The 25,442-nt window shown below is 39.7% G+C and overlaps 1 protein-coding gene across 1 annotated transcript; it reads right to left on the bottom strand.

The window, feature by feature from the left end:
* Positions 1–1,429: 1,429 nt before the first annotated feature.
* Positions 1,430–23,151, bottom strand: apln (apelin). Its single transcript, XM_039664610.2, has 3 exons — positions 22,750–23,151; positions 9,586–9,758; positions 1,430–5,484 (listed from the first exon to the last, which is right to left on the bottom strand). Exons 1-2 carry the CDS (start codon positions 22,814–22,816, stop codon positions 9,592–9,594), a joined length of 234 nt encoding a protein of 77 aa, XP_039520544.1. The 5' UTR covers positions 22,817–23,151; the 3' UTR covers positions 1,430–5,484; positions 9,586–9,591.
* Between the last annotated feature and the right edge of the window lie 2,291 nt (positions 23,152–25,442).

Below are 25,442 nucleotides of genomic sequence, written 5' to 3'. Positions count from 1 at the left end.
TTGCACCTATGAGTCATATTTAATATCAATCAGTTGGAGCAGTTCATCTAAAAGTTGATGAATGTGTTATGTTTAAAAGTACACTATGCAGGAATTGCGTTTTTGTCAAACAACGACCCCTAGAGTTACTGTGGAGAATTAGTTTTTAACCTTATTGTCATAAGTACCACTCACGCAGAGCGTGACATGGCGTGACGTGTTACACAATAGTACAATGTGTTTAATTTGACGTTTAATGAGCTCTAATATATGTTGTTATTTTTTACATGATTAAATACATAGATCTGACTATTATCCCCATGCACTTTAATAGTCCAGTGGCAGAACTTTTGCAAAGCATGTCAGAGGTTCTTTAATCCGCACTAGTCGTATTGTTTTTTTTTCTTCCTCATCAAAACCATTGTTTATTAGTGGTTGTATATCAAGCAGGAACACGCTTTTTTGTGCCTTTGGTTTTGTGATTTCACCGTAACAAATGTAGAGAGTCTCTCCGCAGTTCAGTTAAGCGGAAAAAAAAACTGCATAGTGTCCCTTTAATATATTTAGCTATCAAAATAGTGTAGCCAAGTCACTAGGGGGCGCTGCTGAGGGTATGTATAGAGGGTGTAATTTCCCTTTAAATATGCCACTTCTTGTGAGAGGTTGTATAATAGTTGGATTATTGTTTTCATTTTTAAGTGCTTCACACTCCAGTCCAGTTGGTGGCAGTAATGCATCGAAAGTTGTTTTTCCAACCGCCATAAAACATCAAACGAAGAACAAGAAGAAGAACAAGAAAAAGAAGAAGAACAACAAGAAGAAGAGGAATAGTTGCAGTAGCTAATTGTTTGGCATGGTCGCTGGAAGAACAAGCTCGGGTAGGTTGATTTTAATGTTTTTAAGTGTTTTTTATACTTATGATGTTTCAAATCTTTTTGATGTGTTGGCCAAGATCCAGTGATGTTCACTCTTGATTTATACATGTGTGGTGTGTAAAGAGTTTTTGTGTGTTTAGCGTGGCATGTAGAAATTTTGGATTTTCTTTTGGGGTTTATTGTATTTATTCATTGTTGTGTGTATTTTCTTTTGAAGTGATCTGTTACCTCCCCTAGTTAATTGTACCACCATCTCTCAAGCTTACAATTGACCAGCTTTGAGTGAAAGCAGATGAGATCAGAATCATTGTATTTAATAAAATTGATGCTTTGATTTAAATAGTAATTTTGCCTTGATTCATGTAATAGCCAAGCGGATTGAGCTACAGCAAGCAAACACTGGCTTGTAATGTGTTTTCTCACATATGTATTTTGAATAATTTTTAACCGCCCAAAAAGCTACGGACTGCAGCTTTAATATCATGTGGAAGAAGCAGTGTTTTTCTTTTTGTATTTTTGTCTTATGAAAATGATTATGAATGACTAATATTTTTATGAAAAGAACAAACACACACTTGTTTCTTAAAATAAGATTTTTAATATTACTTATTATCATAAAGATATATTTACACACTTTACAGAAATAGAAAATAAAAACACAAAGCTACGCATGAAAGGAAAAAAAAATAAAATAAAATAAGTACTCCAAGAGCTAAAGCTTATCTTTTATAAATTAGAAACCAAAAGTTCAAATATGTACACAGTATTTCAACCATTTCTGATACACTTGTTTAATTCATTTATTTATTCATTTGTTTTTGCCCAGTTCAACATCAAAACAGAGACAGGGACTGTACATTTGGCCAGGTGAGTTTGATGAACACACACCTCCAACAGGAATAAAGAGAAGGAATAATACCTTGCCGTTACGCTGCTTTTCACATGGCCCACTAATACTGTTGAAATGCCAGGCCTGACTACAGATTTTGAGATTTAAAATGGATGAGTGTGCTGAAAAAAACATGTTTTGGATAGAGGTTAGAGCTCTTTATGGGTGTGAAATCTTGTTTGAATTAACAGAATAATCAGATCATTCTTAGCGTCCCAACCAGTTGGTGGACTTTGTGAATTGTTGGGATTGGATTTCAGTTACTTGATCTGGTCGCCACATTTTACATGCACCGTGACAAGCTAATTGAAAACAAGCGGCCAAATTATTTTGGGTATTTTCCTTTGTGAGAAAATATATGAAAGCAGAGCATTTTGTCCTAATGAATGTCTTGGTAAAACCAATGTAATGAATCACAATGGTAAAGAGGAGTTTTGTATTGTTTTCAGGGCTTTTATCATTCCTCTCTAAATGATTAATATGCAAGGGAACTTATTTCACTTTCCACAGCTCTGTTTTCAACATACAAACAACTTCTGCACACCTTTCTCCCATGCAAAAGTCTGTACTCAAACAAAAGATCAAGTGGAACATGCATACAAGTGCATAGGACTAATGATGAAGCCAAATTGGGCAGAAACACATGATAGAGTAGAAATGAGTTTTTCATCTGAGCTCTTTAAAGAAAAGCAAAACAATTGTAGAAAATGATTTGTGCTCTGTAAGTATAATGCGTGTTTGATTTCAGTATTGAGTCTGGACGTGCATGTACTCTCGGTGCCGCAAGCTCCATTAACCTGATGTGCTGACGGAGACGATGGACCGAGTTCGACTGTGGAGGAGGGTGAGAAAGCTTTTTTGTGTCCACGACATATTTTGCAGCAGACTACTTTTCTACACTTTTTTTTTTACGACCTTACACACAAAAATAAAATACAGCTTTCCACACTCTATCGAAAAGTAAACTTTGGACAACCAGCTAGACAAGAATCAGTCAATTAAATTGTCACAAGACACTGGAAAACCATTACATGCCAAAAGACTTGTTTTCAGGATTTAATTTTCCAGCAGCATAATGGAATTGCAAAAGTGCAGCCTTGCATGTCCATACAGAGAACTGTTGGAGGAAAGCCAAGTGATTGATAGGGGTCTCTGCTATAACGAGCTTTGGATTTTGTCATATTTGTCTTTGGATGTTTGATGAAACGGATAACCATCACCATCGGTGGGAAGGGGGGGTCGTTGTCGTACAGTAAGGAACAGTGACGGGCTAGTTTTTTCAAGATTCAAGGCTTGAACTGAACTGAAACACTGCTCGATGTCCCTCCCTGGAGGGGCAGCTCAGCTCTGGTGAGGATGGTCAAGATACATTCATGAACAGTGTGGACACAGGCATTCCTCTGCACCTCTAACAGACTCTTCAGACAGAGTGTACGGCAACTCGGCCACCCAAACTTAGATCTTCTCTGCTTTCTGACCTACTGATCCATGAAGCGGAGCTCTCGGGAGCACTGTCGTTCTGAGAAAGTGATATTGAAATCCCCATCTCTGTCTGAGAGGGTATAAAATAATCATGGCGTGACTGGAATTATTAGTATTCACAGTGCCCTAAGATTCGATACATTTTTAATCGAGGTGAGCTCGGCTGGGTGTTTTACCGCTGTGGTGTTTAGGCACTCTTATGAAGATCTGATTTTGCAGCGAGGCTATGTTTGCGGATAGACGCGGCGGCTCTCTGTTTCCATATCCACAGACAAACGGTGAACAGGAAATCGGGGTAGGGACTCGAATGCTAATTCGCAATAACTTGCCGTGTTGTCTAATTAATGAGTGTAGTTTCATAAAAGCCTCTAATCTCAGCTTTATAATTTGTGTCTGACTGAAAGTTATGAAGGAAGGTTTGACGATGCCCAAGCCAAGGATTGCTCCTAGTTATAGATTATTACATCATTAATCAGTCGAACGTTGTCATCCCGTGCCAATTTGACTTCTGAGCTCTATCAGACTTGAAAGAGATTTTAGCGATTTCCAATGTAAATAGAGTTTAATAACCGTCACAGCCGCCTGTGCTAAAGAGGCTCAAACTCAAAAGGCAACTGCTCCCACTGGGGAGAGAACAATAATGGCTCGTAAAAACTTAGTCTGAATATGTAGCTAAAGTGGTGGATACATAAGTATGAAGCTAAATGGTGCAGATACAAATAATGTGTTTCTTAAATAAATGCATGTAATATTATAGACCATACTGGCTTCTGTCACAGCACCCTGAGAAATGAATCGAAATATAACAAAAGTAACACCAACAGAATGAGAACTAAGAAATCATTTCCAGTATGATGTTAAATAAAGGCATAGAGTTCTGTCAGTCAAAGAATCTGGTCAAGGGGACAATCAGGCTAAATCATCAGATCTGTATGGAATTTTCTTTTTCTCTTTTTGGTCTGATGTCTTCAAACCATGCTACCATTGCCTTTACGTTGGATGTTCAAACAAATGGCAGAATGCATACAAGTGGTTAGATGTTATGCTTCCCCCCAAAATAAGAGGTAACATGTTAACTTTTCTTCTCCTGGCAGCACTGTGGAGTAGATTTGCTATTTGGCACTTCATTAAAAGGAGAGATGGTCCGCTGTATGAAGCAGGATCACCCTGGCCAGTTAACAGTCATGTATCTCTGCTGTAAAGCAGCATGTGTCATGGGGGAGGAGAAGAGGGCTCAGGACCAATGATCTCACGCTCGTGGAAGTGGAGTGTGATTTTGATAATGAGACACTGTGGCTTTATCCTTAAGCTTAGGATCACTGACAACTCTTGGGCTCATTGGTAGGATGAAGTGCAATGACATTTGGACAGCACGATGAGATGCAATCAAGCTGTATCACATGGATGTGCCAATGAATTATATTCCTTTAATGTGTTAGAGGTAATTAAAAATGAACCAACATTGAATGCATTTACATGCACAATCTGCGTTCTGCGTGTGTGTTAACATTTTAGCGCCAAAACTCCATTTAAACAGTTTATCTCATTTAAACATGGTTTCTTGCATTGTCAGGCTTCTAGAAAGTTCTTTTTTGTGAGTGGTTTTCATGTAAATGCACTCCTGCTATTATAAATCTAACTGTCCATTTTTTTGTTGTTGTTGTTGTAGGCAGATTGTGCCAAATGTGAAAAATTAATGTTGCTGACTTGGCCATAATTGGCCTGAGCAGTTAGTTGTGCCTTATTTTAGTTTCCCTACCATTTTCTTCCCTCATAAACAAGGTTTATAAGCCAAGAGTTGCCAACAAGTATCAATATTAAGAAGCGCTGTGGTCACCTTCACGCTGGAGAGAATGGGACTAGCACACCTCGAAGAAGAAATGCTTTTCGGACTATAACTGTTTGGACCAGGCTCCCCACTGCTCACACATCATGCAAAGTGTGGCCATGAAAGGGCTCTAGAAAGCAAATGAGAAAAAACCACAGGAGGAGAGAGACAGACAGAGAGAGACAGAATCTGATAGCTCGGGCTCAATACCCCCCCACCCCCGTTCCCGGCCCACAATTCTTCGTAGAGCTGAGGGTGAGTGGCTTGTCCTGGTTTTTTGAGGACAGAAGAAGAGTTGCTTGAAGAACCAGCAGGTGCTATGGACATCACTCTTCAGGCTGGGCTAGCAAAGGCCCCTTGTTGCAAGGCCCCCCAAGGCAAAGGAAGAGCATAGAAATCAGAACCAAGGGGGAGGGCACTCTAAGCTGTGCCTGTGGAAAAAAGAAAAGAGACATGAATAAGGTAGCCTACAATGCAGGCCTGGGGTTTTCTGTACTTTTACTAATTGCCACAGGTAGTGGGTACCGAAGGTATGACACAGTCAAGAAAAGAACGTTTAGTGCAAGTCTTTAAATATCCTAAAGGTTACTCAAAAAACATCAAACTAGTTATTTTAGTATGCAGTATGGATCATCAAGAAAGACATGCATACAGGATTGGAATGGCACAAGGGTGAGTAAGTTTTTAGGTGAACTAACTACAAGATACTTAGTTTTAGGAAAATGCGTGATGGCAGCTGTGCACAACGCATTGGGGTGAACTCAATGAAATGTTTCATTCTGTATTCAAAGGTATCAATGAAAACACTTCACTGCAAGTAAAAGTGTTGGTTTACTCTATTGTCCAACAATATGTATTGTTAAGGTTATTGAATGGATAGACATCATTTACTCACCCTCATGTTGTTCCAAACCTAAATGCATTTCTTTCTTCTTCAAAACACAAAAGAAGATCAAATTGAATGTCTTCTTTTATGTTTCACAAAACAAAGAAGGTCATACAGGTTTGGAACGACATGAGGGTGAGTAAATGATGATAGAATTTTCATGTTTGGGTGGACCATCGCTTTAAGCTATTTCATTCTTTAGCTTAACAAAAGTCTTATGCCAAACTACTGAAACGATTATCAGTCAAGTCTTTCATGTATGACATTCCATGATGATTAGGATTCTGCCTTTATAAATTGAACAAAAATAATGCATCTGGACTGTAACACTTGGATTTCTTGGAACACCCTGTATTTTTCACTTTGAGCAAGGAATCTATGTAAGTCAGTGAGGTCATCTTTTAGTGTTTGGTTCGTGACTTGACTGGACATGATAGCCCATTGAGTGATAAGAACCATCTTTTTTTTACCTTACTCCTACATACACCTGTGTTTGAGTGATGTACAGTGATTCTTATCTGAACCATGTTTTGTTTGTGACTCATCATGTTTTTGATGCTCTATGACATCATGCTGATTGTCAGAAAATACCAACAACAGCGAGCTGCGTGCATTTTAAAAGAGAAACTGTGTCAGGCGGTTGGTACTAAGTACCGCTTGGTACTTAATGAGACATATTTTCAATGTCTTGCTCTCTGCAGTGCAATGCCTTTGTGCTTATAAGTCTTTGAAGAGGAGGTCTCTCAACATGTGTTGTTCCTCTTATATGTTGTGGCATCTGGATCTTGTAACGGCTTATTCGTTCTTGTGTTGCTTGTGTTCTATTACCACAGCCTTCAGTTCTCATAATCTTCAGCTGAGCTTTTAACCTCCTTTTCCATTTACTTCCCAGAGCATTCACAATAAAGAAACCTTGTCCAATGTGTTGTTTAGTTAGACCCCAGCAAGCAATGGCCGTCATTTCACCATCTTTCACCACTTTTAGCCAAAATAACATTGAATTTGGTTGCATCTTGTTTTTGCCAAATTAACTTGCGAGATGTATGATATTCCGTCATGTAAGCAAAGTCAACAGTGATAACAAGGTGTTTAGTTTAATTTATTTGACATGTTCTATGCATAGCTGAGACTATGGTTAGACATCTATTAAATTTTCAGATTTTGTCCAGATTTTGCCTTGTTTTAGCCATATGTCAGGGCTGTGTTTGGACGGCTATTTTATACTCAAAATTGCTTTCTGGGAGTGGTTGATCTTAAAGAAATATTCAGTGGCTCGGTAAAGTTAAGCTCAATCAACAGCTCTTTTTGCATAATGTTGATTTACCACAAGATTTTTAACTTTCCTCTCCTTTTCTTGAGGCATTTACAATTGCACTGAATGGAGCCAATCCGTAAATGCTAACATATTCTCTATAGTACAGCCACAAGATAAAACAATATGAATGTTAACAAGATTTGTGTGATAAAGGAAATCAATTAATTGCCATTTCCAGTTATATCCAATTTTATAACTTTGTGGCTGCATACTGGCAAAAAAAACTGTCAAATTGATTATTAAAATGATGAGAACAGCTAAAATAATACACAAGTTTTAAAAGATATATATATATATATATATATATATATATATATATATATTTATATATATTATAGTGTTATTATCAATACTTATTCGTACAAGTCAGTCTAATTCCAAGACATCCCCTTGCTGTTAACTTCAGTTTTCAATTCTACTCAAGCATTTGATTTCCTTCTCTGACGTCCTTCTCATCTGCAAGCACGATGGTGCTGCATAATAAAAAAAGAAGAAAAAAAAGTCTTTCAGGTGCTTCCACTGTGGCCTTATTCGGTGGTTCTCTCTCTGTTATCAGCTCTTGAGGAGAGTTAATTGCCCCGGTCAGTCTGTGCCCCGTTTTAGCCATAGATGATGAAGTGTGAGGCTACATTTCTCACACTGCACAAAATGTGAGATGTTGTACACAAGCCAGATGCAGGTCAAACACTTTAGTGGGAGTCCCATCTGGGCCATGGACTGATTTACTGTACTGTGTCATACAGTAATTATCACAACATGTTCTTTTTAGTGATAAAATGTCTGTCAACGAAATGAATATTAATGTAAACGTATTACATTGTGGATATAATGAACTGTGAGTGGATTAGGAGAAGAATTTTGGGGTTTGGTACCGCAGGATTGATTGGCACATTAGTCGCCTCAAATGAACTGGTTCACCAAAGCGGGCCCAAAGGAATGTGGGTGAATGTGCTAAAAGACGTGAACTTTGAACCCTAGTGCAGCATGAAGGGAGCTGAAGAAGGAGCCGAATGAAAGAGAAATCTTCGTCTTGTTTGGGGTTGAAGTGCTGTTTGTGTACTCTACATTGTGAATCACTGAGCCGTTCCATTTAATGGAGCTACACAACTTCCTGCAGTTCCCCTCATTGTGCTGCCAGTATTCTGTAGATCAAAACAAGTATCGACTGCCTAAATCACTCAAAGAATCTGCATTTTATTGGTCGGGATAGGAGTACATACATAAGCCTTACTTTTGTGTCATTTAGACAATTAGATTGTTTCCCCTATATATATATATAATTTTTTTTTTGCCGTATTTCTCACTTTTTATTGCCTTCATCTCTCCGCTTTTAAAGACGATTATCTGTGCCATAAAGATCTGACTTGTCCTTCTCCATAGACTCTGTTCCTATAAAGTTAATTTATGGCAAGACTCATGCCGGCTTGTATTGTGAACTCCTGCGGGGTCATTGTACCCTGTTTAGTCACGTTAATCTGTGTTCTTGAATATCTCTCTGCCATCTACAAAAAAAAAATGTGCATTTTTTTTTTTGTTAATAAAAACCACTCAGTTTCTGGAAAAACAGTGGGTCAGTATTTCAGCACGAAGCCTGTGTAATAAAACATAAACGTGGTGATAACATCTGTCAGATATAGTTCTCTTTAATTTATTGATGTTGTAACTTGAATGTTTCCTTAATAAAGGCCACATATAGGCTTTGGTGCTACACTGAAAATTTCTCTTTGTAAGAAGGGAAAAAACTTTTATTAAACGTAAAAAAAAAATTGTTGGCGGAGGAATTGTTTATCTAGACGTTCATTTAAATACCCTTTTTATGTGGAAAAACTAGCTGTAGGGGTTCAGACGAGATTCTGGAGTATTATCTTTGGATTGGGAATTTAATTGGCATTATTAGGATAACGGAAACATGTTGACTCAGATATAATACAACATTTACATTGTATTATATTCCACTCTGTATGGGTTTTGTAGATCTGCAGGAGAAGATTGGGACCACAGAAGCTGGCAGTCCAAAGTCCGGTAATCTCATAAAGACATGCAGTTTTTCTGTGCCAGCAGTAATATATAATTCATGAAAGAAGTGAATGAGCGAGTCGGTTTCTGTCAATCACAGTCTCCATTTTTTCATGTTATTCTCCCGCATTTCCAACCCTCCTCAGTATGCATTGCACTCGATGATTGAAACAGGTGCTTCCCTCAAGGCCTAATCAGAACTGCTCCATTTATAGATGAAAATTAGATCGTTTTAGCTTATTGGTTACTCATATTCTGTTCTGTGCTTATTGTTGCTTTCAGGCTATTGCATTGGTACAGTAATGTCAAACTGACCTTGCTCTAAAATGGCATGGGCCCCTTATGGGAGAGACGGGGTCGAGGGCGTCTCCTCCTCCAGCCAGAAGGTCTTTGGCTCCGGCCGGCTCGAGCGGTATTCTGCCGTAAAGGAGTCCTCATGCTGCCCACCTCCTCCAGCTCTTTGCTATGCTCGGTGGAGGCCATTGGACCTGCGGACAGAAAAGGTACAAACCCAACATATGATCAAATGGACAATGCACTTGTCTATTTTCAAAGTATCTTGGTCACTTTGGTTAAACTGAATTGCAAAAAACAAACCACATCTTTTCCAATGGTTGGATAAAGACTTATCCCCGCCCCAAAATTTTCACCTTTAAGAAACTTTATTAGCACAGTTTATTGCTGAAAAAAACGACCAGAAAGTCCCTCAGCACTGTCACGGACACTATTTACATGCGCATCTTTGAACTTCTCACATCATGCGAGGAGTATCTGTCTCAAGAACAATGGACAGACGCTTGTCCTGAACTTATATTTGTCTGTGCACTACGGTGCTCGCTTGTTAGTGTGCTCAGATGTTTCCAGTCATCTCTCAATAAGTGCGCAGCAGATCCTCTAAACCCGTCTCATATCCACAGTTTGATCCACATCAGCGCGTCTCTAACCTCTAACCTCTTTAGAAAAATCAAACAAGTTCTCCGGGGAGAGCAAACATTCTGGGAGGTTTTGGGGAGACCTTGATCTGTGCAGCACTATCTGATGTCAGTAATCTCCCATTCAAGTCCTGAATTGGCTTTTTAAGGTTGTGTTTTGTTTGAGTTCATCGTAGGCATTGGATGTCTTTCCATTGAAAGTTCCTGGTCTTCCTAATGACAGAAGCAAGAATCAATGAGTCCCGTCTTTTTTTTTTTCTACATTATTTAAGGGGATGAATGGGAAAGTACACTTAGTCAATCATCAGTTATATTTCTCGTTTCAGGCCACTGCTCTCCAATCCTTCATTCCATAGTATACACATACCATACTATCCTCTTTCCGTTGAAGCTCATGAAGATAATTCACCAAAATCTTCCAAATTCATCTCTCCTTTATGCATACGTCTTTCTGCCTTTTTTGTCTATGTTTGTCTACGCCGCTAGAAATGTCTTAAAAAGGAATCTTTCAGTGAGAGCTCAACAAATGCCTATCCTACAGAGTAAACAGAGAATCCCATTAACCTTTCCCAGCAAGAACTTGAATGAGATTATTCTCGTTGGGTCAAGACATTCCTAACATCTCCCTGGGGAGTGACAGACACCCTAAATTAAGAAGACAACAGGGAGCAGATTTTTATTTTTATTTTTTTTAAATATCATAACACAAAGAATTGTTGTTTTCTTTACAATTCTTAAACAAAAACATCATTGTAAGATTGAGCCCAATTTTAGACCTTCTAGACATATTCTTGTTTTGGAACATGGTTGCCGGTTTCTAGATTTTTTTAGCTGGTCCAAGCTGATAGACCAAGTTCGAACCGCTGGTAGAGTAGATAGAAACCAGCTTGGACCAGGTAGAAACCAGCAAAACACATCTATTAGTGTGAAGCTGCAGTCTGGAGTTTTTCCTCTTTGTCGCCATCTCTGTTTGAAATCTACAATTGCAGTAATTCGTGGAATTATCAACTTAACGTGAGTTGTAATTTGACACCGAACAGCGCGGATGAACACAATGTTTGCGGAGAGTGTGCAGCTGTTAACCGCGCCGGTGTGTATACTGCCATTCAGAATCGCAGATTATTCTTTTTGGAAGTATGACCATTGACCAACATAATAATTTTCACCGGAAAATGTCATCTGAACAAGTAAGAAACATCAACTTTTGTTGTGGTTCTGACATTGCAGTAAATCGCGCTGATTAAATCTAAAAATCGCTTATCATATCAGGCAAAACTGTGCAAATTATACTTTGTTCTCGAATTGTTAATGTTAACAACGTCAGCATTGCGTGACTACATATAATATCCTTCCGATTTGTATCCTTGTTTTCGCATGGATCCGGTTGCAGTCTATTTTTTTCTGTAGCCACTACAGCGGGTGAATCTGTTGTCACTGTTGATTGTCGTTTGAACCTTTCTGGATCCGCCATCAAATTGATAAGTTTAATTATATGAAGTGCTGTGAGAAAAGGTTATAAATCTTCACCTCCAACATCCGCACACGCAATTTATCTCGGCCGACTAGCCGAGACTCCTTCTTTATGTGTACAGATGTGACGTAATGACGCAAAGACATGCTCGAATCTCCCACGTAAATCCACCAGTGCCTCTGGAATTAAAAACATTATTACAAGCTTACCGCTTTGAATTGAGCTACGGCAAGCAGATAGTTTGGCTGGCTGGTTATGTTATAGAACAGGCTGGTCATGTATTTTCTCAAATATGTATTTTGGATAATTTTTAACCCCCCAAAAAAAGCTATGGACTGCAGCTTTAGTATGGATTTCTCAACAGGAAAACGCAAATTAATAACTAATAGCTAACAGCTATTTTCTCTTCTTAACAGTCTTTTTTTTTCTCACAGAGGATCAAGCAGCTAACGCCATACGATTTGAGTTGGTAATCATACAGCCTTGAAATGACTTAAATCTTTGACGGTTAGTACATGTAGTGACTGCACGACGTGAGGCCAAACACGTTGCCTGTAAGTCTGCTTATGAGTTAAATATCCTCAAACTATATTTTTTAAATTCCTGACAGCTCAAATTACATTTACAAACTAATCGCCTTTAGCTGACACATTACACATTCACAGCAGACTTATTCGGCGAACAGTGGACTAATTCATTTGCCCCACAGAAAGACTTCATTGCATACTTCAACATCTCATGGAAAAAGGAAACCACACTAAAACCCATGCATCCACCAGGCCTGCTAATCCCAGCATTAACCTCCTGTTATTTCTCCACAAATGAATTAAGCAAGTTTACACATTCTGTCTGCATTCAAGTCATTTCTTTCTAATCTAAGGGGTTTAACATTTAAAAAGTCTCCATGTGATCAGAAATTTCCCCCACCTGATTGGTCCTTTAAAACACTCAGGATCAGAAGTATTTTTGCTTTTTCTGTACCATAATCACTCAACCCAAATTATATTGTTCTCTACAGCGTGAGGAATAGTCTTGAAATGTCTCTGAGGGGGCAAAAACACAATGTTTTTCGGCCAGGCAGGCAGAAGTGGCTGTAATTACACCTGGCTGAGCTGAACGCAGCACATCGCCGCAGCTCTACTATCAACGTCTGTCATGAACCTCTCCATAATGACACAATTTAGATGTTTCCTTCCATCACCATCTGACAGGCAGCGTTTGCTGCCCGCTTAGCTTTGAGGGGAGCAAATCTCTCAGAAAATTGTCATCCCAGGCAAACAAGAAGAATGCTGCTAAAAATGATCTCTGGTTGTAATAAGAACAGCATTTATGAATCAACTCGAGACATGCATTGGATTGATGAAGAGGGAGGTCTATTTTAAGCACTCAGAATCACTCCATTGTCTGTTTTACGACTCTTGGCTTCTTCTTAATCTGCATAGCTCCTTTTGAGACTCTGCGGGTCGTATCTTTCCACGCTTCGTGGCGAATATAAAGTGACAGGAGCAATAACCGTGGATATACTATAATAGATGGCATATGCTGATGGGATCTTTCTCTAACTTGCTGCTTGTTTACCAGACCCAACTCAGGGATGAGAAAGCTCTAGCCCCCTTATTACATTAGATCTGATGGTGCTGATAGTGGGCCTTCTTCTCACCAACATAATTTCTTCCAGGTTCAGTACCTAATGACAAGCTCAGGAAGTAATATTCCACTTGATTCTTCTCATGATACCAGCAGGCTTACTGAAGACGGCAAACTCTTAAAGTGAAAGTTCAACCAAAAATACATTAAATCTGTAATCATTCACTAATCCTCATGCCGTTTCAAATTTGTATCACTTAATTTTTATGTGGAACATAAGAAAGACCTGTCTCAGTTTTTAATTTTTTTTTTGTCCACACAATGAAATTCATTCAGGTCCAGTGTTGATTTGGACGTCTGGACCTCCAAATCAACGTTGACATTCATTGTATGGTAAAAAATGTGGTTTCTCTTAATATGGCACGTAATTAAATGACTGGTACTTTGGTTGTTTTACGTATTGCGGCACATATTCACAATTTTAAAATAATATACCACCTACATTAAACCCTGCTCTAAACCTGCTGTAACTGACAGTCCGAGCAAAAGCATATGTGACATGAAAACGCATTTGCTAAATTAACCATGGCATACTTCTACAAGTCTTTGATCTCTTCTATAAAGTGTTGTGACTTGTAAGTGCAATACCAGGTGAGCTACCAAGCAAGTTTACTGCATCAGGAGCTAAATGAACCTTTGGTCTAATTACATATTGGTACCTTGTCGACCGTTCTCTGAGATTTGTTTTCACGATAATCGAATGTAAAGACTTTTATCTCTAAAAACTGTTTAGCGTATAACGCTAGTATATGGGGGCATATAATAAGTAAAGAGAAATCTAAAATAATGAGACCAAAGGTTCATTTTGCGCTGCAGTTCTCCTTTAATTGATAATCTGTCCCTGTAATCATATTTTTTGTGAAAAGGAATAAAAGTTGTTTCCGTTTTACTGCCACTAGTGCTGAAAACTGTAGTGAGTTGTATAGTTTTTGAAGTTTTAGTCAGAAACACTTTTTTTATGACCCTATGCTGAAATTTTCATTTCATAGGAGGCGTTTCGAGTTTAAAAAAGTGAAGTCACTAAAATGCTGAAGTCACCACAGCTTGCTCACACGGATATGGTGGCTTGACAGGAAGTGTTCAGATTGGTCAGATTCATCCAGGCTAATGATAAATAGCCAGATCGTTGCTATCTCATCCTATAGTACCACACTCCTTAGGTTCATCCATTATGTTGACTTTTTAACACGACTGCCTCGCCGTGCCTCGCCTCCGCTGGACACCTCGTGTCTGATAGTGTGTCCCTGTAAATCCCAGGGCTGCCTCTTAGCCGAGAGAGTTATCCATCACCCGGCACTTTCCTGACAAGGAGAGAGAGAGGCCCAGGCTAGGCAACGTTTATAAAGGGCCGAGCTCAATCTGATGAATAGATCACTGAATTTCTCTGACTGGCCTAAATTTACAATACACTCCCTTTGCAAACACACAACACAAAAAATAAAGAGCCGAGGCTTCCAATAGATATAAAGTTTAGGCTAGTCGGAAGACCTTTTAAACTCGGGGCACCAGATGGATCTAATCTTTTACTCACTACTCCAGGAAGTGAGAGATTAGATCTACTTACACGCAAAGCAGAACCAGGTGAGGAGAGGGCAACACTTATTTATGGCTGGTTGTACTACATGCATTATCTCTGCTTATAGATTTGCCCTTCTAGCACCTTCACCACCTCCCATATTAAATCAACCAAAGTCAATGATCAATCAATGTGAAATCAAAAGCGTCTTGCTTGGTTAGTTTTGTTTGCACAATGTTATATAGGAGCATTGATTTGTTTGTCATCGCTTACAGAATATTCTGCTTGACGTACCCCATCTATTTATTGTGGATACATGGATGCAGCAGTGTCTAGGTGTCTGACATCCAGCCTTTCACTCTCTCCACAGCTTGAGACTGCAGTCATAACAGCTCTTGTAAGGGCGTCTCCACAAACATGCATAATGGATAGCGGCAACGCAGCCACATCATAAGTCAAAGGTGACACAAAATGTTTTGTGTATTTTCTTATCTTTTGTTTTTAATAGCAGCCTGAAGCTAATAGGTTTTGTGTGTGGCTCTATCTAAAGAAATACTGATCCTGTTTATACTGTACTTCAAATGTAAAACGTTATCAGGCCTTTGGATGACATTGAGTGTGCTTTCAGGCATCTTACACTTAATAAGCAGCCAAAGTGTAAGGTCATGTGTGAACTGTGATTTTAAATGGGTATGGCTAGATAAAGTGTAGTTTTAGAAGGCATGCATACAGTGAAAACAATGAAACGTAAATATTTTTTAGGTTAATAGAATATTGAATTATGTTGAAATATGATATACAAAATATATTAAAAATAAAAATGTACAAATTTATAATATAAAGTATTCATAATGGTTTTAAGCTGTGTATATGTAAATACATTTAGTGTACTTTAGATGTTTGTTCATATTTACATAAATGACCAAACATACAATAATACATGTGCAAACATGACGTACAAATACCTATGAATACTATTGAGATCAGGCTGGTCAGATTTTTTATTTTTTTTTCTGTTAGCCCACTTTTCCTCTCTGTTCTGTGTCCTGGTGGCTTACGCAATGCATGCAGATCTTGTATGCATATCTGTCTATGAAAAACAAAAAAACAAATGATTACAAATTTTCTTCTATTATCTGTTATAATAAGCTTATTTCTGATAGTTGTCATGCATGTAAACTCGTTAATTGATGCTCGGTTGCACGTTAATCGTTTTAGCTTAAGTATGAAATTACACTCAGAAGGGTGCAGCGTTTATGGTGTGTATGAGGCCAAATAATTTCCAAAAGCATTTTGTGAATGACTGTTGGTACTTTGTTTTGCCTTGCATGTGCAAGAAGAGGCGTGGAGTCCCATGGGGGTGTAACCATGGCTGACGGTGTGTGACGTCAGAGGCGTGATCCCTTGTGTCTCAGAGGACATTCATTCAATGAAATAAGAGAGAGAGAGAGAGCTCCACACTGCTTTTTTTTCTCCGCCACACACACAGGCATGACAATTTGATGCCCGCTAAGACTATCCTTTAGCTAGTCACACTTGATCATGAGCATTATGCTTAGAATGAGACACGTTAATTAGCATGAAACCACAGTATGAATCACTTGCTTAGCTCATAAATAAGACCCTGTTGCACTAAATTTCCTAACAGTGTGCTATTATCTGACTAAATATACTACTTATGATATGGAAATGATGTTTAGGAAGCCGGTAAGACTACCCGAGCGGCGTCTTTAATCAGCAGCCTGGCCTTTTGAAGCCTGGAGTCGTGGCTCCGCTTATCGCATGCCTACCAGTATAGTACAGGGCCTTGGCATAAACTGGTACCAGGCTCTAACGTACTCTCAAACCACGTTTCCATGGCAGCCGCTGTGAAAGGCACTCACTGAGGAGCAAGAGAAATGACATTGTCAGCTGGAATGGATCAGGTTTCTCAGTTTACAAATTTCAGCACGGGTCCATTAATAGGTAGAGGTAACCCTTTTCCAGGCCAGTCGTTGTATTTCATCACATCGGGGGCTGTTTGATATTCAGCATTGTGCTGCTGCGATAGCACGCGGCTTGCAGGAGAAAATGAAGGCCTGCATTGTGTTCTGCAACTCCGCAGAGGGACAAAATCGCATGAAAAGTTCACAGACTTTCCCACACCTCCACTTTTGAGCTCCATCACGGAAAATAAGCGCAGCGCTCTGATAAAAGTGGCTGAAGCTTCTTGTCACTGCTTTTTTCTCTGATCGTTTCTGACACCCTCAGATGGTGTGCAGCCTTGCAAGCAAACTACACATGACCCAAATTAGCGCTAAGCTATAATAATGTGGTTAGAAATGGCCCGGTTCCGAATGATCAGAGAGCTGCAGGTTCAAAGCGCTACGGCTGCTGCCTTGACTGCTAATGATGTGTTGAGAGAAAGGGAAAAGACAGGGAAAAAAGGGGAGAAGGCTGATTAAGACTTGCTCGAGCTCTTGCACCAGCACTTCAGACTGGTATAGGTGAATCACTGGGTAGAGGTTACTGCAGGTTGGACATTTAAGTACAAGAAAATCAAGAGAGCCGATCAAGCAAAGCATCTTAAGTCCAATTTCTTCTGAATTGGCTTCCAGGGTAAAACAGCATGCCTTCTCAAAGAGGATTTACCTCTGAGGGAGGCAGCAAGGGCGATCGAGACCCGAATATTCTCGTCAGCAGTGATGGGCTCAAACTCAGCATGTTGGAAATCGTCACGAAAGTGCTAGCTCTTGAGCTACGGGATGCTCCGGCAGTCTATTTCCAAGGGCTCTCTAATCGGTAATGAACCACATCCACCCCGTACTATTGTGCTGTCAGCTGTGAGCCCGCATGCATAGCCTACTGTCTTTAAATTGGACGTGTGATGGTATAGCTACAATTCTCTTGCTTCGGGCCCAGTGCCTAGCTGCTGAAAGGAGTGTCAACCGGTGCATGCTGGGATATTTCCAGCTGAGATCACACTAAACAATCAGTCATGAAAAGACACATATGTGTCATATGGATGAGATTGGACTGATGAAGCATGATTAACAGCTCAGATGTGAATGGCTGCTTGTGTTGTGTGATGGAGTGTTTTTGTTTAAGAAAATGTGCCCTGGTTCTCACAGTAACATTGCGAGTCAAGTTACAGGCCATATTTAATGACTGACAGTTAATTTACCTTTTTTTGTTTATGTATGTTGGTATATTAGCCACAGTGTTTAACCAGAATAAGATTAAATGTAAAGCTTCACAATCTTTGAGTAAACTCTCCGTCTGAATTGTATATGTATTTACAGAATCCGGTTCCAATTGTATGCTAGTTTCACAAACAAGACTTATTCATTCAACACAATGTTTTTCTCTAGTATGCTTTTTTTCCTTTGGGATATAAAACTTGATATTAACTATCATGCATACCTCATTTTTTCTATGCTGAAAGATGGGAATTTATATAGCATGATACTATATTTCAGTTTTGAATTTTAAAAACAATTTCCTATCAGCTGCCGTGTCTTTACAACAAATTGGATGACATTCAATATGCTTATCGGAGTTGGTTTTAGTTTCATAAGCAATATGCTTAATTGACATTTAATGTGCATTGCCCTCTATCAAAGAGATCAGAGAATACTCTGAGACTTGAGTTTTTATTGGCGGTATAAAATTTAGTGCAATAAAATTGAAGGCATAACACATATCTTGTACCTTCAGGCTTGGAATTATGGGTAGTCCCAGTGGGGGAATCAGTAAAGTGTTCCAAAAACTCTTGAACACTTCTCATAAACAATCCAGTCAGTTTCTCACATCCATACCGCTCAGAGCAATAAGAACCTCGCCTCTGTGTTTCTGAACAGATTTAGTGGAGTACCCACGGCAGAAGCCTTAAATCAGGCTAATGGTTTGATGTGATATACTTCTGAAATAATAGGAGAAAGCTCACAATAGAAGTACAAACAGCAATGTGCTATTTTTCTGCCGTTAACTGCGAACAAAACCGGGCCTGTGTGCTGCAAATGTGTTTTTCATTTTTTGGTCTTCAAATTGAGCATGAAAATAATTAAAGCACATTTATTCCTCTACTTGAAATATTTATACAGCGTTTTGCCTTGCTGTTCATAAAAATGTCCACTCTGATCTTATCTGATCAGCAACCACAATAAACGTAATGCTTAATATTTGAAAAGGGAGCTATAAATCAGGTTAATATCGGGCCCCTGTGGATGCAGCTATAGGCGTTCAATATATCTGGCTTTAATTAAAAAGTTGGGGAAAGAGGGAGATTTTGGGGGTGTTGAGGGAATATGGTTTCTGATGTTTAGAAGAAGGGGCCTAGCTAATGGTTTGTCAGCTTGCTTGTGGGTACAGGAGGCATGAAGTGTGATTCTGAGAGAGAGAAGTGAGTAAGCATCCATTTGAAGCACAGGGCCCTTTATATTCCCCGCATTTGTCCAACTGCAAATTCGGGAAGACCACCAGCTGTGAAGTTTTAAAGACCTTTTAATATTTTAGCGGCTGTGTTCCTCACCACATCAGAAGCCTGTATAATCGCTTTTTTCTTTTCTTTCTCTTCCATCAGCACCCTTCAGGATTTCTCCTCTGCATATGTTTAAGTCTGATGGTGGAGGTGATCTGATATATTCAGAGTGCTCTGAATTGCATTATGCTTGCCTATATAGCGATCATACATGTCAAGACATCCACCGTATTGCAACTGGGGAGCTTTTCTCAAAGGTTACCCTATGTCTTTTTACCGCATGAGTTATAATAGAGCTCAGAAAATGTACTGTTGTTTTATAAAGGGCACTGTTTTATTGGTTCTGCTCAGCCAGAAAAATAACCACTTCCACAGCTCCGAGCAGATATTTATGAAGTATTTATAAAATGGTGCAAGAAGTTAGCAGAGACTGCAAATTACCCTTTGCTTGATCTGTTTGAATGGGCATTATTTATGTAAAAACAAATGTCAGCATGTACATTAATATAAAGTAGTAATTGTTCAGGGAATAGATCAACTTCATGCCATTCCTACATGAAGTGTTCACACTTCTTTTTTCTTTGCTCTAATCTCCAAAAACAACAGGCACTGTAGAGATATACTGTAAAAAGGATGCATATGACTTGTCTATAATGCCATATGAAATGAACCTACATGTAAATTTTATATTTACTGATAATTTCACCACAGCTCATTCATGTTTGTGCATATGTAGACATGGTGCATTTGCACATATTGAACATATGAACATATTCCAATTGCACAAAAGAATTTGTGTGAATGACAGAACATTTTGTCTTTTTTCATAGTGAAGTGTATAAAAGTCTCAGAACACTTGAAATTCAGCTTGCAAGTCATATGGATTACTATTATGATCATTTTGTGGAGTTTTGTGTAGTTTGACAGCATTGTCGTTTCATTTGCATGGGGAAAAACACTACCTAACATTTTCATTTGAAGTCAGAATCGGAAGAAAATCAAATGAGTTAGGAAGGACAGGGGTGTGAGTAAATGATGTTATTAATTTATATTTTCAAACTGGTACATCACATTGAACTCTTCTTTATAGTTTATTTGCATATATCTGACAAATCACACTGCAGGTTGCCATAGAGTCTCTGTATGTGTTTGAGCATGTGCACGTATGTGTGTGCATATGCATGCTTGTGAAAGAGATAGGGACAAAAATCCATCATGCCTCAAAGCACCGCTGAGTGATTCTTCATAATCCTGTGATGACCTTTCAGTAGTGCTCATCTCCTTCCTGCTGCTTTGACACTATTATCATGTTATCGCTGGACATCTGGAAAAGTTAGTCTTTTTGTGTTCTCTCCATGACCAATATAATCAAGTGTGTAACCGCAAACACCTCCTTCACATTAAGTGAACTCATGGAATTATGATTTAATGCTTCCTGCATGCTTTTAACACATGGCATTGGCCACTGGTGTTATTTCACAAAATATCCGGATCTGTTCCCCATTTCTTCTAAAAAGAAACATGGTGTGGCTGAGGACTTCCTAATGAGCTTTATGTTTTTTTTGCAGGGGTCTTACGCTGACCCAGGACAAGCGCGCGCACGATCTTCAATGCTACTTCAAAGTTTAATAGCGTTGTTGAAAGCTCGCTTTTTCCAAAGAGCTGATTTCAAACAGATAATGCCAAGATCTGATCTCCACACCATCACCTGGACCAAGAGGACAAACCAAGCAGCTAAAATTACCCCAACTCAGGACTTCTGTGCGTGTTTGCTCTTGAGACTGTATTTTTGAAAGGATTTATCCCGCGCTTCCGTGACTTTGAAAGATGAGGCGTCGATACCGGACTCGGACTGACAACCCAGAGTGGCTGAACTGTTTCCACAATATGAAGTGTTTACATACCAGACTTGAGAGTGGAAGACAGATTGCTTTCAGGATGAATTATGAGTGGCTCAATGCGCTCAAGATTTGGCCATTATTGAGGCGAAGCACATTACAAGAAGAGCAGATTGAGGTATGCGCAAACGAGATTAGCAGGGCCGCAGCCGTTCTGCTGGGTGACGTTCAATGCCTGCGGATGGCGAAGCCGCTGTCGCCTGTTGCACCATGACTTCTCTGCGTCCCCACCCTCTTTCAACCCCAGGGAAAGCAGTGCGCAGATTGTACAGTTGAGACGGATGGCGATTTCCAGCAAACTCCCAGTGTACTGGAAAAGCGTTTGTCTGAAGATGAAAGACTTCACACCCGCTGCCTACACACCGAGTCGCTTCCAACACCTTCCCGCGAAAGCGCCCAGCTCCGGCTCCCCGCGGCTCCCTCACCCCCATCTCATGATGAAGATAAAACTATACTAATAGCGCAAACAAGGCAGTCTGACCTGGATCACACGTTAGTAGCCTGTCCTTCTAAAGATCAGGCTCAGGCTCCACACACACACACACACACACAGGAAGAGTGAAAAACAACACTGACCGTAATGCAAGGTAATTGCTTCCCATTTACTCGTGCAGAGACCAAAATAGCAGCATCTCTGTAAGAAACGTGCGTGGAAACGCAGGGCGTTAAGGGCCGTTCGATACTACCCAGCACCCTTCAACACGCACACAATCTCAAACACACATGCTTCCCAGCAGTTGGACTTTAGAGAGATGTGAGCGTTTACACAAGGGCCACAGTTGTTTTTTTTAACACAACCCTGTTACCTGCATCACATCTGCAGGGTGGCCACCAGTCACCTGACTCGAGCTCACAGCTTTAAGACTTGCATGTCATCTTTGATTTTGTGGAGGTAGATGAAAAATAGCATGGTGTTTGAGCAAGAATTACATAAGAGCACAATAGCAGATTGTTGTTTTTGGAATAAATCAAATGGAGGTTAAGCACAATAACTCTGATCTATGTACTGTAGCTTCAGCCCAGAGAGACTGAGAATCCATCTACGATGTGGCACAGCCCAAAAGACATGGATCAAATCCACCTTAACATCTACAGGAACCGTAAGTGCCATCAGCGTTTTCCTTTAAAACCCACATTAAACAACCATCTGCTGTTTTTAACACCTCATTACATGCACCACAATACCGTATAGAAAAGCACCTTGCATAGACGACATCCAGGAGTACATAATCCTAGAAAGCCAAGTGTTACATGACACCAGGAAGAATCCTCACCATCATCATCGCTGTTATTTTCCTACATATGTCATGGTAAAGCCAGCAAGTAATCCACCAATGGCACAATTAACTTCATTAAATGGGCACAATAACAAGCCAAACCTCTGCAGTGCAGTACAGCGCGCAGCCAGGTGCCGTTTTCCTCCTCTCCCCAGCCCCAGAAGGCTAACCATGCTGGGTAACTGATCAACTACAGCTGCCCATTCCCGTCCCCAAGGCTAACAGCAGAGAGAAAAAGATAAACACGAGGAGGCAACAGCCGTCACGCTCCGTACTTACCAGCACTGGCTGAACACAGCAGAGAAACCACCAGCACAATCACCAGCGTCAAGATCTTCACATTCATTTCTGCTCTCCCCTCCGTTTCCCTGCCAGTCGCTAGCTGATATACTGTAGTGGTGTGTGTGTGTGGATGGGAGGGAGAGGAGAGTGGGTGAGCGAGAGTGAGAGAGAAAGGGAGAGAGACTGTTTGCTCTTCGGTGCGCGCGTGTGTCTGTGTCTGTGTGTGCGCGGCTGCGTGCGTGTGTGGCTGTGAATGTGTTTGTATATCTGTGTGCAAGTGTGTGACAGCACCGCTGAGATTGAGGGCAGGTTTCTGTCTGAGTTATCCTGCCGTAATGAGCAAATTTCCCTTTTGTGAATTGGAAGTCCAGTAGAATGAGTGTAAAAAGAGTCGGTTTGTGTCAGGGCAGTTTGCCTTGAATTAGGAGCCCAAGTCCCTCGTGCTGCTTATGTACCCCTGACTCTGGGGGTCATGGAAAAGGGGACTTCCTCCCCCTCGGTATTAACCCTCCCACTAAGAGAGAGAGAGAGAGAGAGGAAGAGGAAGAGGGTGGCTCTATGATATTAGTCAAAGAGATACCCTTCTTTGAAATGTTTTAGTTGTGCGTGTCCGGAAACAACATCACATGAAGTAAAGATGGTTTTCTTCTCTCAAACATCTCCTCATATATAGGTAGATGAGTTGAACAGACCAATACAGTTCACTTCCATATCCTTAGTGGCACTTTTGTGTGTGTGTGTCCATTTTGTGTGTCTCAGAGAAAGACTTATCAGGTCCTCTGTTGTTTTGGTTGATTTGCTGATTCTGAGTCATTTGTTTTGCTCCGTGTATAGATTTCCATTCTTTGCATGAACAAAAGGTTTGATGAAAATCTGAGCGGAGGTACATTTGGTACTGAATGAATTTTCTGTCCAATAAACAGCAAGGGTTTCATTTCTCATGCTGAATGCTGAGTGATATGAAATAGCCTTTTTAAAGGCTTTAAAAAAAATTTTCATATATGTATATATTTCCATGAATTATATGGATGTAAATTTGATGTATATTGTAATTTCATTCCATTTATTTAGTTTTTTGCTTTAAATATTTGTTTTCATTTGTATTTGTATTTACAAACTTTGGTAACATTAATCTAGCTCAATTTAAACTGTTTATGACCCACCCTCTTCGTTTTCAATGCCTAAATGAACGTTCCCATAATCGAGTCACTAAGAGAATTAAATACAAGTGTAGCTAGAGGCCAAGAGACTGTGGCAGTTGAGGACGGATGGGCGTATTATGTGCTGTAATGTTGTCAGTATTGTTTTAATCAAGATGCCCTCCATATGGTTTTGTTGCAATATCTTCTCATTACTTCTCTAGCTCAGTGCGGCATTCTGTCTTTCAAGACTAAATATAGTGATTCAAAATCCAAGGGACTAAAGAACCAGTAGTCTAAAATCCACTGACACCCATTCAGTAAGTATTAAAACAAATGAAGTGGCTGCTTGAGTCACTAAGCATTCATAACCTGAATTTTGCTCATTTATATTCAGATTTCTGGGACCGTTGCTCCATGTGCCATTGTTTTCTGTGGTCATCCGTCCCAGGCAAGCATGTCCGTAGCACCCTCTTCAGACCTTACAACAGGAGCCCCTTCCATTTTAGCATGGTCCACTTGAAGCCTTCACTCTTTGTGAAGTAATCCTCTGTCTGGTACTGTCCAATGCAAAGTCTGAAGGTGCTTATCCTCCACCGACCTAATTTTAGCTTGTAGATAATTTGTTGAACACTGTCCAGCTTTTGTTGCATGGCTGGTATCTGCTAAAACATGCCTGACTCGATTTAGTTGTTTTCATGAGAGGATTAATGCAACAGTAAACATAAATTTATATTCATTTACAGAACGCAACTAAACCGTAATTTCCAGTAGAGTATGAATGGCATGTTGTAATGCACTCAAGAAAGATGCGTAAGAGCATTTGTGACTTAGAAAGGTTTAAAAGTCTCCCAAAAAATTGCACCAAATAACCTTTAATCCTCTTTGGGTGTTTTAAGTACCTTGCATATGGGCATTTAAGTTTCTGCTTCTTCCATTTTAAATCCAGAGCTGCACATTTTTCCGTATGGTGGTTAGACATGTTCATTACTGATGCACCTGGCATATCTGACCTCACAGGAAGTACTTGGATGTTTACAGGAAGTACCTTAAGAGTGAAGGAATGCCATGCATTTCACGTGCCAATCCCATTCATCATCCGAAACCCTTCCTGATTTACCGTTTTATTAATAGTGAGGAATGTGTGTCCTCACTGCAAGTAAACTCAATTCAACCTGGATCATAGAAGCTGTCCCCCATTCACGTTTAATGATATCTATCAATACGGAAAAAAATCAACAGGTGTTTTTTCATCCGAGGCTATAAAAGGCAGCTTATCACATAAAATGTTTACTTTATTATTTGGCTCCATTCATGATTAATGTTCTTCCTGTTTGTTATCCGTCTTTTAATTGTTTCTGTGTTTGGTACACTGTACCTGAATAAATGTTGGGCGGATGTTTGTTAGTTTTGTCGAGTGATCTGGTTTAAAATAGTCATGGCTACTGAATCACGCCATCAAATAGTGAGTATTGTTTTCGAGGCCTGTAAACATTGAAAGCCAGGAACTAATTAAACCATATGGTAATTTATGCCCTGTGTAATGTTTAA

Source organism: Pimephales promelas, chromosome 9 (assembly GCF_988280905.1).
Source record: "Pimephales promelas chromosome 9, fPimPro1.hap1.1, whole genome shotgun sequence".
NCBI classification, from domain to species: domain Eukaryota; kingdom Metazoa; phylum Chordata; class Actinopteri; order Cypriniformes; family Leuciscidae; genus Pimephales; species Pimephales promelas.
This window is presented reverse-complemented; position numbering and strand designations above follow the sequence as displayed.